General features: G+C 54.0%; 1 protein-coding gene across 1 annotated transcript in view; it reads right to left on the bottom strand.

Moving 5' to 3' along the window:
• The window catches only part of CDH23 (cadherin related 23), a 431,052-nt gene that overhangs the window by 128,399 nt on the left and 289,027 nt on the right, over positions 1 to 13,626 (bottom strand). The window contains exons 15-17 of the mRNA XM_077125003.1: positions 5,276 to 5,340; positions 3,316 to 3,553; positions 1,682 to 1,787 (exon numbers count right to left, since the gene is read on the bottom strand). Of these exons, the coding sequence (XP_076981118.1) occupies positions 1,682 to 1,787; positions 3,316 to 3,553; positions 5,276 to 5,340 (409 nt within the window). The remainder of the gene's footprint in view (positions 1 to 1,681; positions 1,788 to 3,315; positions 3,554 to 5,275; positions 5,341 to 13,626) is intronic.

Genomic DNA, 13,626 nt, shown 5'->3' on the forward strand with positions numbered 1-13,626 from the left:
TTGTTAACCTTGCCCCACTTCAGATCAGCGCAAGGTTCACCCAGTTTTTGCCCAGTGTCGGAATACCACCGAAGGCCAGGCTGTGGGTGCAGATGGCAGCTCCCACATCACTCTCTTCTGGCCCTACCTTTTCTTTCCTCACTGCCTTCTATTCTCTTTCCTGGCTCCCCTCCTCCCTTCTCCCTGTGGGTTCTGCTTGTCTACCCAGTGGCTTGCTCTGTGCACTGCTCAGACCCCCCACTGGGAATCCTCAGGTTATGGCGTGATAGAACTTGCCCTAGGAAGAACTCTGGAGGTTGCTGAAGAACCCCTAAGCCAAGGCCAGTTTCAGAAATAGGCTGAGAGGTGGGATTTGAGGAGAGCTGCGCCAGGGGCTTTTGCCCTCAAATACCAGCTGCTACTGCACATGTCTGAACTCTACCATTACTAATGACTCTTTCCCAGCTGGGGAGGAAAGACATATTGGCTTGGGAGTAGGGGGCAGGTGTAGGCTGCAAAGGTATTGAAAGAATATATTAAATTGCAACTTTCTATTTGGAAAGTAGAAACAAAGCTACTGCATTAGTAATAATCCTAAAGATGGATTCCTCTAGATGAAGGAGAATGTGAGTAGGGGGTAGGCAGAAGCATGAAACTTTTGCTTTTCTTAAAAGGGGAGGTGGATTAAATGAATAGAATGCATGGGTGGCAGTCTCTGGGACCAAGACCATAATTTCTGAGATTGCATTTCTCTGAACATGAGTGTGGGGTGGTAGCAGGTATAAGCCTGGGACCCAGAGTTGTTCAATTGTTAACTCATTCTGCCTGGGGGGGCGTCTAACCCAGTCTTCAAGCATCAGCAAATTTTCTCCAAGGAAGGGCCATCCATATGAACCCCTAAAGCGAGCTGGAGGTTATGGGATTAACAGACAAAGTGAGGCAGGGCAAAGGGGCAGGAGGAAGAACAGAGGAAGAAACAGACTCTGCAAAGACGTGGAGGCGAGGTGACCACTGTAAGGGAAGAGCTTGCTGAGGGGCTGAAGGGGGTGCTGACTGACGAGCCTTCAGAGGCAACCAGGAGCCACATCGCATGGCCTCATGAGCCACACTCCACAGCTCTGCTGTGTGACCTTGGGCGAGTGGTTTCTTGTCTCTGAGCCTCAGTTGCCTCATCCTCAAAATCTTTTGGGCTCTTAGAGTTCCAAGTTGCTGCTGCTGCTCCAGGGATCAGGATTCACAGCAGGGCAGGCAGGGCAAGGTCCAGAGGGTGGGACTGTGCCCGGGCCTAGCAGGGCTCCAAGGGGAGATGGCAAATGGGGAAAATGCCATAGCCAGGGAAGGGTGGGCCATGGCCCTGGGACCCTGCAAAGGCTAGGGAAGCTCGTCTAACATCTGCTCAGGGCAGCCTTGAGAAGAAATAAATAGGGACCCCTGCAGGTTCTGGAAACATCAGCTACTCAGCTGGCCTGCAGGGCTGGCTGTGGACCACAGGGCCACAGAAAGTCATGGCTGGTCTGAAGCATAGGTGTCAGTCCTGCAGAAAGGCAGTCTCAGGCCAGATGCTGTCCTGAGCTGTGGGCAGCTTCCAGAGGGATCCTGGGAGGATGGACGGACCCTTCCTGGGAGAGGAGTGATGGTGTAGGTGCCCACCTAGCTCCCCTGCTCCTCTTCCCTGGGTTGGGCCCTTGGTTCTGTCACATACCTCCGTAGCCCTCGTACACGCTGATGTCGAAGTAGCTGCCAAAAGCGGAGGCGTTGACAATGCTGTAGGTGATCTGATTGTTGGGAGGGGAGTCTTCATCCGTTGCCTGGAAGGAGGAGGGAAGACAGGGCCCTGTGAGCCCCCAGAGATCCTGGGGCCAGCGAGGGTGGGTGTGGGGAGAGGGCTGGCCCTCCCACGCCCTGGACAGGAGAGCCACTTTTTTGGATGATGCAGCCCTGGCTCATGCTTAGGCCCCAGCCCTCAGGAGGTCCCCTGGCCCCCAAGCTAGAGGCCATCCTCTGGCTCCCAGTAGATGCTCTGCTGCCCTCCACATGCTGGGGCGCTGGAACATCTCCACTCCACGGAGACCCTTCTTGACCTCTGGAACATGTTAGGACCTCTGTTCTGTGTACTGCACCTGTCCTCTCATGCCCAGTTCTAATGACTTGTTCGATTTCTGCCTGTCTTGCTAGACTGTCCACTCCATGCAAGCAGGAGCCTTCTGTTTCTGACTGCTGCTAGAGTCTGGCACAGTGTTTGGCACATAGCAGGTATCTCATAAATGCATGTGGCATGAACACAAGGAAGGGAGAAGGCACTTGGAAAGGAGCAAGGGAGCCTTCTTCTGAATCAAACAGTTTCTTTGCAGATGGCCCCTGACCCTGGAGAGCCTCAGGGTACCCTCATCACTCTGGTGTCCCTGGAGCTGAGCAGGGAAGGGAGGGTGGGAAGAGCCAGGCTCAGAGGGAGCAAGGACGGTAAGACGTCTCTGGCCAGCGGTCACTGATACATGATGGGGGACTCACCGCAGGAGGGCAGGTGGAGTACAGAGTCCTGAGTGCTAGTCCTGGCTCTACTACTGGCTCATTGTGCCTCCCTGGGCCATCTCTCCCCTCAGTTTCCCCATCTGTGTAGTGGGGTTGTACCCCAGAGGCTCTGTGGCTCCATCGGCCACTTAAAGAGCTGGAAGAGGGGCCTTACAAGGGATTGCTCCCCTTTCAATGACTTCGCCCAGATGGGAAGCATCCCTTTGCTAAGTGGTGATCTGAAGTTATTTTCAAAAGTATTTTTATTGACAAATCTTCACACATATCCAGTCCATACCTGATGTACAATCAGTAGCTCACAATATCATCACTTAGTTGTGTATTCATCACCATGATCATTTTTAGAATATGTATCACTCCAGAAAAGGAAATTAAAAAAGAAAAAACTCAAACATCCCATACCCCATACCTCATACCCCTCCCTCTCATTGACCCACAGTATTTCCATCTATTGAATTTATTTTACCCTTGTCCCCCCTATTATTTATTTTTTTTAATCTGTATTTTTTTACTCATCTGTCCATACCCAGGATAAAAGGAGCATCAGACACAAGGCTTGCAGAAGGTGATCTGAAATTTAAGCTGAGAGAGACACTGTGTATTTCCCAAGCAGTAGCCAGGGACACGGTAGGGCCCAGAGGAGGCCGGACGCCAGCTCAGCGTTTAGCTCCCCCTACCCCCCAGTCTGGGCAGGAGTCTTGGCCGAAGCTCTGCACTCCTGCAGCGGCTGCCCGAGGGCTGCAGTCGGAAGATGGCAGAGGGAAGGACAGGACGCACCGCCGGACCCCAGGCCGCACGGTGGCTTACCCGGAGCCGCACCAGCTGCGTGACGGAAGGCTCGTTCTCCCTCAGGGCGCCCACGTAGGCGTCCTTCTGGAAGGTGGGCGCGTTGTCGTTGACGTCCAGCACGTTGACCCTGACGCGGCCTGTGGTCTCCTCGCCGCCCCCGTCCCGCGCGATGACCGTCAGGGTGAAGCGCTGGATGAGCTCGTAGTCCAGCCTGGCCACCAGCACGATAAGGCCCGTGTCCTTGTCTAGAGAGAACCTGCATCAGGCAGGCAGCACGGAGAGAAAGGACACCCTGGTTTAAAGGAGGCTTGTTGTTAGGGGCCCGCATTTACCAGCCCATCCTTGCCCAAGGTGATAAACACGGAAATGAATAACGTCTGCCTTCTTTCTCATGGCCCTAAAGAAGAATGACAGCTCTTTCTAAAGGGGGGTGGGGGTAGGAGGCGGAGGGCAGGAATCAGAATCACACAAGTGGTGGGGCGTCCGATACTGAAAGGGCAGGAGTTGTAGACTGGTTTTATTAAGGAGGAAGCTCAAGTGAATGACCTTCTCTTGCTGCGAACACATGTTTCTGCCTATCAGAGACATTAAGATGTTATTTCCAGAGCACTGGAACGGTCAGAAATTCTGCCATCCTAGAGGGCTCTGCACCAAATGCTTTAAACAGAGAGCAAGGCACCCAGTGAGAGGGAGGGTGCTTGCTTCTCTCTTGGGAGCTCTCTCTTATCTTCTGCTGGAAGTATCGAGCCTTGGGGAGGAAGCTGGTAAATGTCTCATGAGGAGGCGCAAGGTCCAGGGGGACGCTCCTGCTGGTTTGGGAGCTTCACCTGAGTTGTCAGTTGACATTTGTGTGCTTTGATCTGGGCCACAGTTGCCAGCCCCCAAGCCTGGAATGACCTGGCTCTGGGACCAGAAAAGCCCCTGGCCCAGAAGACAGGAAGATGTGAGATGATTCAAGGTGACCAGGACAGGGCCATGTGAAGACGGGCCCCCTCCGGGGACCTCGTGCCTTCGTCCAGCTGCTGGTTCCTTCCTCCCACTCTGAGGCCCCCACCTCAGGGTACCAGAGAAAGGTCAGATGAACCCACGGTCCTCACCCATCTGCTCTTGACCGTTCCTCATAGACACTCAGGGCCAGTGCCCCAAACTGACAGCCACTGTCTTGCTCAACCTGTTGGGCTTCTAAATGCATGAGGCACTGCATTTTTAGAAGCAGACCTGCCCTCTGAATATGAGTTGGCCTTCGGCCATGTTAAATGTCAGAAGGCCTTCCCCTTGGCTTGGATGCACTGAACATGGTAGGAAATAAAGGGAAAGAGATGCCCAGAACTGTGGTGGGGGCCACTGGGGCATGACTGGCATTGGCCCTCCTGCCTGGGGTCTGTGCTAGTGGTAAAGAACATATGCAGAGGCCTGGCCCTGGTGCTTACCAGCTGTGTGACTTTAGGCAAGTGACTTAACTACTCTGAGCTGTAGTTTACTCCTTTATAAAAGGATGATGACAGTGCATTTCATTGAGCTCTTCTACATTTAGTTGTGAGGGTTACATGAGGTGATAACAACACAGGAAAAAGAGTCTTATAGGTAGTGAGGGTTTGGTAAGTGCTGGCTGGTGAGTGGGTTGGTGTGCTATCACCAGAGCCTGGAAGCCTTTGAGATGTACAGTCTTCATTCTCAAAACTAAAGACTCTCTCCCTTCTTGTTTGGGGTGCATGGGTCAAGAATCAAACCCAGGCCTCCTATGTGGCAGGTGAGCATTCTACCCACTGAACCACCGAAGGCTCCTTTTTGAGATTAAGAGAAACTGCACCACACAGAGTTTAGGGGCCTTGACACAATCTGGGCCAAACCAGCAAACCCATGGAGGCCGACCCCAGCCCAGTGCCTCACTGCAGGGCCACAGGGCCCTCCCCAGCCCCAGAAAGTTTCTCAGACCATGTGGGTGGCCGAGGGCCCCTGTGGAGGGGCAGGGTCTCACCTGTCAGGGTCATCACTGAAGAAGTAGTTGACTTCCCCAAAGGTGCCCACGTCATTGTCTGTTGCCTGCAAAGGTGAGAACAAGGAGTTATTACTACCAGACCTAGCCAAGGCATCTCATCCCACGGGGAAATGTCCACAGCGAGCTCGTCGTCTTCCCACACAGTTCCTTTGGCCCAGGATGAATTTCTAGAACCGTGCTGTCCAATATAATTGTCATTAGCCAAAAAAAAACTATTTAAATTTATATGGGAGAGTACAGTTCTAAAGCATCTGCCTTCCATTGGAAATCTCCAACTTTGTGAAGCCAGCCCTTCCTGGACTCATGTCTGTGTGGGCTTACTCTTTGCAGATGCTCAGAAGGCTTTGGGGCAAGACCTGGATTTGGGGTGACGACCTGTAGGTTCGTAAAGTGTCACGAACTAAGACAGAGGTGGGCTTAGCTGGCGGCTGGATTCTCCCAGCAATTGTCCCCCAGCCCCCAAAGCTTCCAATCAGATGTGCTATCCTGAGATGGAGGCCCCCCAGGGGGATTTCTGGTTCCTCCCATTCCCCTTTTTGGACCCTGGGAATAGTCCAGGGTCTGCATGCAGAGGGCAGACTGTCATCTAGCTGGCAATCTTCTCTGCTCCTGGAAACAGCCTGACACCAATCTTACCCCCCGACCCTCCTCTTTGGCACCTCTCCCTGCTTGAACAAGTGGCCCAAGTGGGGGCTGCCTACACTGCCACCGGAGCCTGGGAGCAGGCCTTGACCTCAGCTGGGCTACAGAATCCTTCCCTAAGATTCTTCTTAATGTTGCTGGGAATAAAAGCTTTCCTCTGGGGAAGGAAAGCTGGGATGATATGAACGGAAAGCTGCCGGATGTTTGAGGAGGATGTGGCTGCACCCAGCGGGTCTGGAAGGAGAGAGGGGCTGAATCCTGGCGGTTGTGGGGTCCTGGGTCTGGTATCCCCGCCCACCCACAGTGTGGTTTGTGAGCCCAGCAAGACCTCTTTTCCCCAGGTTGATCCAAGTTGGATCTCTGTCACTCGCAATCAGAAGAGACCACAAGCGCCAGTCTTACACTCGTGACAATGGTAACGATGGTGATCGCCACCAGCCGGCACCACTGTTACACCTTTTACATTTTCAAAGAACACCCATGTGTATTACAACCTCATATTATGCCCACAACCATCCCTGATGATGAGGAAGGCAGAGATTTCCACCCATTTCATAGATCACAAAGCTGAGGCCCATACTCCAGTGAGGCCCAGAGTAAGCAACAAATGGATCAGAAGCAGAGTGGAGCAGAAGCTGGGCCTTCCTGCTCTCAGACAGGCTCTTTGCTTATGGCCCCCTGCGCGAGGTCCCTGCCTTCTCCCTTCTCCAAGATGACTGAAGTCTCCAGTGGCTTTTGTGGCTGGGGCCTCTGTGGTGTGCCTGGCACGGTTATAATTTTCCATGTAGTCTACATAACATCGTTTATTCATTAATTCATTCACTCACCAATAATTATTTGTTGAGCACATACTGTGTGCCAGGTGCTGTCTTAAATGTGACCTCTGCCCCCTCCCAGGCCACTGCCCTGGAGCTGAGCAGACCATGGCCTGGCACCAGATGCCGGGAGGCAAAGGCCTTGGGCTGACCTTGGGGCACACTTACATCTGTTCTGTATGGGGCTTCTCCATAAGGTCGTAACTGAATATAGTTCTGCTACTAAAATATATTTTTACACATTTGTACTCAATATTTTCTGAGGTTCCCTTTAAAGCTCCTTGATTCTATGAAATCTATTAAATTCTAGGTTCTTGATGATAAAACCCGAATTTTCAAGGAAAAGCTAATTTATGCTCAGTATATTCAGTTCAGAGAGGCACAAAAGTGAATAATTCATTTCTTTCCCAAATGGTTCAAATGAAACAAAAATTTTGATAGTTAAGACCTGAGGTATCCAGAAAGCTCGGCTCTGCAGAAAGATGCCATTTCCGGGGTTTCTGGGCAGCCGGGTTTTACAGGGCTGCGCCTCAGACCCAATTTCCATTCAGTGTCCCGGAAGCTTGTATTCCAGTAGACTGGGTGCAGACCTCTGTCTCCTCCGCCCCCCTGCCAGGCTCCCAGGGCGTCACAGGCTCCCGGTGGGTTCGTGCTGAATCACCGAAGAGGAGCAGGCTGAGATGCATAGCCTAACTTTCCAACCCAGCAGGGGCTCCCTGACTCCCCTAACCCCACCCCAGGCCACCCCTTGTGATAATTACTGTTCCTGGAGCACCCCACCCATATTATTTATTTCATCCTCCAAACAACCTTATGAGGTAGGTACAATTATTATGACCACTTCCAATTAAAGATGGGGAAACTGAGGTACAGAGAGGGCAAAGAACTCTCCCAAGTCTTCACAGCTAGGAAAGCAGCAGAGCTGAGATTTCAGCCCAGTGCCGACTTGCTCCGGAAGCTGCGCCCGTGGTCTCTGTGTATCTCCTGACCGAACCAGGAGGAGGATGTGCTCTCAGAAGGGAGCCTGGGTATTCCAAGGGTAGGAGACCAAAACTTCCCATGATAGCTCCGCCGTTATCCTGCACCCCTTTCAGGAAGAGAGAGAGAGAGGAATCCCAGAGCCCCTCCCATGCCCTAAGAACCTTTGGTTCCACTGGTAAAGGATAACCACCAGGTGTGGTATAAGTAGGCAAAATAGCTGTGGTTTGGTCCTGGGCATCTCCACTGAACCACTTGAGGGTGTGTAGAGATCCCAGATCCAGGCCACTGTCCATAGCCAAGGTTGCCATGTGACCAGACTGGGTCCCCCCTGCCAACTCAGGCCTCAGCATCCTCACTGGGCACAGGAAAGGGGTTGGGGCAGTGACTGCCAAGTCTCCTCGGAGTTGACTGCTGAGTGTGAGCTCTGGGAGGGCAGCCCGTACCTCCCAGCATAGACAGCACCTGGCACATTATAGGTGCTTCCCTGATGCTTGACAAATGCATGCCCACATTCCAGTAAGAATGCAGTGGTGAAGAGAAAAAGAGTGAAGCAGTGGAGAGATAGGAGCAAAGACAAAGAAGAGAGGAGATGCAAAGGGAAAGAACAAGAGCCAGAAAAGGGCAAGACAAGGCAAAGAGAAAAGGAGGTGGGATGTGGGGCTAGGAAGTGGGAAGGGAAAGGAGACTGGGAGAAGTGGAGGGCGCTGGCTGGAGCAGGAAGTGAGGGGCCTGGCTCCAACCACGCGGAGACTCTGCCCCTGCAGAAGGTCAGATCCTGCCCCTGCCATGGGCACTTCATATCTGGGTGTCTTACAGAATTGCACATGGCAGTAAGGGCAGGAACGTCCCTGAGGTCCTCTGTCTAGTCCCTTTCATCCTGGGACTTGGTGAAACTAAATGACAAACCTCTGGGGGACCAGGTGGGGCCATCTATCAGCAGATGCTGCCCTCCACCCCCACCCCGAATGACTGCCCCCCCCGCCCCCGTGGTTGGCCTGGTGTCAGGCACAGCTCCTATAGTGGCCCTGCTCCCCTGGGGCCTCTCACTGCCCATTCAGGCGGCCAATGCTGACCAGGGAAGATTTGTGAGTCCTTTAGTCCTGCCACCGTCTAATGACCATATGAAATATGTATGACCGGTGAAGAGAAGAGGGAGAACTTTCATTTCTCAAATGCATGAAGCAGAATAATAAGGAGATGAAAAGCTACCTCTATGCCTGTGCCAGGGGTGGGGACAGTCAGCGCAGCACAGTGGGCCTTGCCTAGATGCCTGGGTTAGTGGAACGCTGCAGTGACGGGCAGGGCCTGTGTCGGACAGAAGGCAGCAACACGGACCACCCTGCAGTCCTGCACGGCCTTCTAAGCAACCCCTGCCCCCAAGAGCAAGTACTTCCTCCTGCATATGTATTTGCAGCCCTGCACAGTCCAGACCCTTATCTCTGACCCACACTGGCTTCTGGCCAGGACCTCTGCCTGAGCCACTCCTTTTGCCAGGCTCACCTGTCCTGCGGGAAGTCCTCTCTGAACCCCAAGATAGGGTTAAGGGCTCTGCCCCATGCTCAGTTCTTCCCAGCCCTGACCACAGACCCCTAGAGCATCTGGCTGACACGTTTCTCCCCAAGAGACTGTGGATCCTAGAGGAAGGCAGGGCCAGGCCAGGGGATCAATATGTCCCCGGAGCCCAGCACTGGATCTGGACATAAAAGTGAGCTCACAAAAGGCACTTACGCATAGCTGCACCTGCCTCCACATCTACATGACACATACTGATGTATCACGTGGTTTAATTTTGGCCACATCCCTCTGAGGTTAGCACCCCGCCTCAATTCCTTTTACAATGGAGGAAACACAGGCATGGTGAAGTTAAGTGAGCTGCCCCAGACCCCACAGCTGCTAAGTGATGGTAGAGCTGGCATTTAAGTCCCCGTGTTTTAACCCCTTCAGCCCCCTTATGGGATAGGCAGCCCCAAGCATGGTCCTGCAGCCCTGAGCCCCAAAGCAGGTCCACGATGCCAGGAGACCAAGCTCCATAGCAGGCTCCGGGGGCCACTGCCCAGCCCACCCTTTCTCTCCTCTCACCCCACCCCAGCAGAGCAGGTGCGGGTCTGTCCCAGCCTCCCTCTGCTGGTCGGGGCACTTTTTAAAAGCCTCCTTCTCCAGGGCAGAGACCTGACAGACTAACAGACAAAGCAAGTGATGGACAGTCAGGGACCCATGAGCCCAGGCCCTGTTTTAGAAAGGAGGGTTTGAGAGGAGGGGCCAAGAGCTTGTGCAGAGAGAACAAACCTCCCTCCTCATGTCATGATTACCCCCTTCCCCCCCCCCGTCTACTGGAAATAAGCACATCTGTTTCCATGCAGGGCGTTTTCCCAGAATTACACAGGGCAGTCAAATGGCTGCAGGGCTGAGGGGAGGGCAGCCCCTCACATTGCTGAGCCATGGCTCCTGGTAGATTCTTCAACCCTGCTCCAATCCACAGCATTCCTGATCCAGGTGGCATCAACAGGCACATGCTGGTACATCTTAGTATTTGCCAAGACTCAGAGAGACACAGGGGCAGGAAGTCAAGACCAATGGCTAAAATGCCTTTATTCTCTGCTCACGAACCTTCAATGGCTCCCCATTGCCTGCTGACTTAACTCCTGACCCACGCCCTGGTGTCCAGGCTGTCCACAGCCTGGTTGGCCTTCAGTTCTTTAATGCTGCCTCTGTGTGTCTCATCTCCCTCCCCTTGAAAGAGAAGTCTGTGCCTAAGTCGTTTTTGCATACTCCGTTATTCCTAGCACAGGCCTTCAAATCTTTGCTAAATTTAGGAAAATCTATGATCTCTGCTGCCAGGCACTGCAGGGCTGAGTCCCCCCGCCACGGCTGGGATTTCTAAAGCCTCTCCAAGGAGTCTCCTGAGCTCTGGTCTCCTGCTGAAGCTTCCAGTGGGCTAAGCCCTAGAGGCAGACGGAGGGAAGGGGACACACGGACGGTCAGCCTCTGGCACAGAGAGTGTGGCGGCGGAGGGGCAGAGGGACATGGACGAGTGGAGGGAAGATGCCGGGACACCATTAAAAGGCCTTCATGAAGGTGACGACCAGCCACTCAGTCACGTACACAGGAAATACTTTTTGAGACTTTCTAATGTGGCAGCACCAGTGCCAGGACCTGAAGTCACAGCTACGGAGGGGCACGACAAAACCCTCTGGGAATCTGACTTATCTCCCCTCGGAAGAGGGGAGGCAGACTAAAGCGAAGAGAGAAGTCACAAAGTAATTTCAAAGAGCCATAAGAACCAGGAGGGACATAAAGCAGACAGTGGCCTAGCAGACAACATGGGTGGCACTTTTGGGTGGAGCAGTCCTGGAGGAGATTTCTTTGGGAAGGTATGCTTTGGCCTAAAGGACGGTCATTGGCTAGACACTGAGAAGCCAAGGTTGCTCCTGGTGAGAACTGCTGACCTGTATGTCGTGGGTGAGAAACTGAGTCACGGGGTCTGGCGTGGGCTCAGAGTACCGCTGCCTTCCCCAGCCAGCCTCCCTACACGGAAGGATCCCCCGTCCCAGGAGGAGGGGCTGGCAGGTCAGGGCCCGTCCCTGAGGTTTGTGCCTGGGGAGAGGGAGCGGCGGGACAGGCTGCTGCCCAGTGCCTGATTTATAAGGTGCTTCCTATGATCGTCCCCAGCGCTGGCATTACCAGCAAAACTAATTCTCTCATTTGGGCCTTTATAATTGCATCCGCAAGTGCTTATTTCCGTGATGGACAATGCAGGCACAGTGTAATTTTCTTTTGCTGACAAAAAGGAAAAAAAAAAATACACACAGAGGGAAAAATCCCAAAGGTTAAGACAAGGTGAGTGGAGGAAGCTGTGGGGGGGGGATGGCTACACCCCCAGAGTGGTCGGTCAGGCTTGAGTCAGAAATGCTACAGTGAGAGGAAGGGGAGAGATGGCGCCACCCCTCACCATTTTTGTTTGAGCCCTTGCTATGTGCTACACTGGCCAAATGCCTCCCATCTGTCACCTCACCACATTTCCCAATAGCTTTATGATATGGGCACTGACATTATTCCCATTTGACAGATAAAGGAGGAAACTGAGGCTCAGAGAGGTCAATCAATTCACCCAACGTCCAACAGCCAGTCCAACAGCAACACTCAGACATGCAACCAACTCGGTCAACTCCAAGGCTTGTGCTCTTACCCACTCTTCCCTTTGCTTGCCCCTCTGGGGGAGCCTAGGAAGAGGGGTCTGCCTGCAGTTTGAAAGCTCAGTTGTGGCATCCAGGGAGCTTCTACCAGGATCATTTTCCTCACGCTACAGAAGCCAGATGGGGTCCCCAAGGGCAGTTTTCTCCTTGTCACAGCGGCCCCGTCTCCCAGCCTCTGCCTAGGGAAGGTGGGCTCCCAGTTTCTTTGTCACTACCCATCAACAGAGGTGGCAGGGGGCTCGGGCTGTGGTTTCCCAGGATGTAACTCCTCAACTGAGACCCTGAACCCCCAAGCAGATGCCTTCCACAGACCTACGAGGAGACTCGCCGGCCCTGCCCTGAGCCTAACTGCTTCCCGGTGCCCTTCCTGACTGCCCCGGGGCCCTTTGCACAGCACCCTCTGAATACAGTTCTCCCTTCAATTTGTGTGCCCAGGGCTCCACGCCCAGCCTAGCCCCTGCCCCTGAGGCTCACCGCAACATTGCATGCCCACCCTTGGACCACGCCAGCGTGGTCAGGTCCTCCGCCCCAGAGCCCCCATTCTCACCCAGCCTCTTCCACTTATTTGCCCCAGAATGAAGGCCACCTCTTCATGCCTGTGCACCCCAGAACCCCTGCCCCTGCGCCGTGCTGCTGCCCCTCACCGTGGCCTTGCAGATGCCCATCTGTTCGGTGGGCCCTGTGCCCCCACCCGACTCCGCCTGCTCTCCGGGGCTCATGCCCTCTGGCCTTCTCCTGGGGCTCCCCCAACCCAGCTCCCATTTGCCCAGGGTGCCTGCTCCGCGCAGACCGCAACATCCCCTCCTGATGGGGCACACGCCTTCCTCTCTCACAGCTTTGATGCCTCCCACCTTCCTTCCCAGCTCAAAAATCCTGCCCTTGCATCTTCTGTCTTTCAGTGTTTTCACATTTCCCTACCTCTTTACACACACATGTACACACGTTCTCTTTTTCTCTCTCTGGCTCAGGTGGACCCCACATCCCAACCACTCCCAGAATCACTGCCACACTCACACTTACACACAGCCCCTTTCTCTCTCTTCCCTCCGTGTCTCAAGCAACCCCCCAGCACTTCCCTCCGTGGCTCAAGCAACCCCACCACTCACCCCACTCCCACCCTCCAATACTCATAGAAACTGTCTCTCTTTTTTGCTATCTGGCTCAGGTAGACCCACCCACACACACCCACACACACACACTCGCCCCCACAGTCTCCACTGGGCCCCACGACTCAGCCACCACCGTCCCCTCTGCGGCCTGGCTCCCAGCCCCCCCGTGTGCCTCTCCCGCAGGCCGTCAGCTGGCAGGCACACACTCAATCACTCTCCACTTGGGCCCGCACCCCCGTCATGCACGCTTGCCCGGATGCCCCGCACGGGGCTTCTGCTCTGAAGCAAGGCGGGCCCAGCTGCCTCCCCAGCAGCCCTGGGTCCTAGCAACAGTGGCAGGCGGTGGGCGCCAGCAAGCAGTTCTGCTCCCGTGCGCAAATCTGCAGAGAAGGGCACACAGTACAATTTGTTCAGGAAACAATAGCAATGTTTGACATGTCATAAGGATTGATGGAGCAGAAATTTACATGGGAGAATGCATTTTTAAACAGCTCCACGGAGCCCCGGTGCTTTGCTGCTAATGCTTTCTACATTTATCATTTGCTGAGCCCCTCTGGGTAACTCCTTAAACCACGTGAGACTGACTGCAC

The sequence above is a fragment of the Tamandua tetradactyla genome, chromosome 13, assembly GCF_023851605.1.
Source record: "Tamandua tetradactyla isolate mTamTet1 chromosome 13, mTamTet1.pri, whole genome shotgun sequence".
NCBI classification, from domain to species: Eukaryota; Metazoa; Chordata; class Mammalia; order Pilosa; family Myrmecophagidae; genus Tamandua; species Tamandua tetradactyla.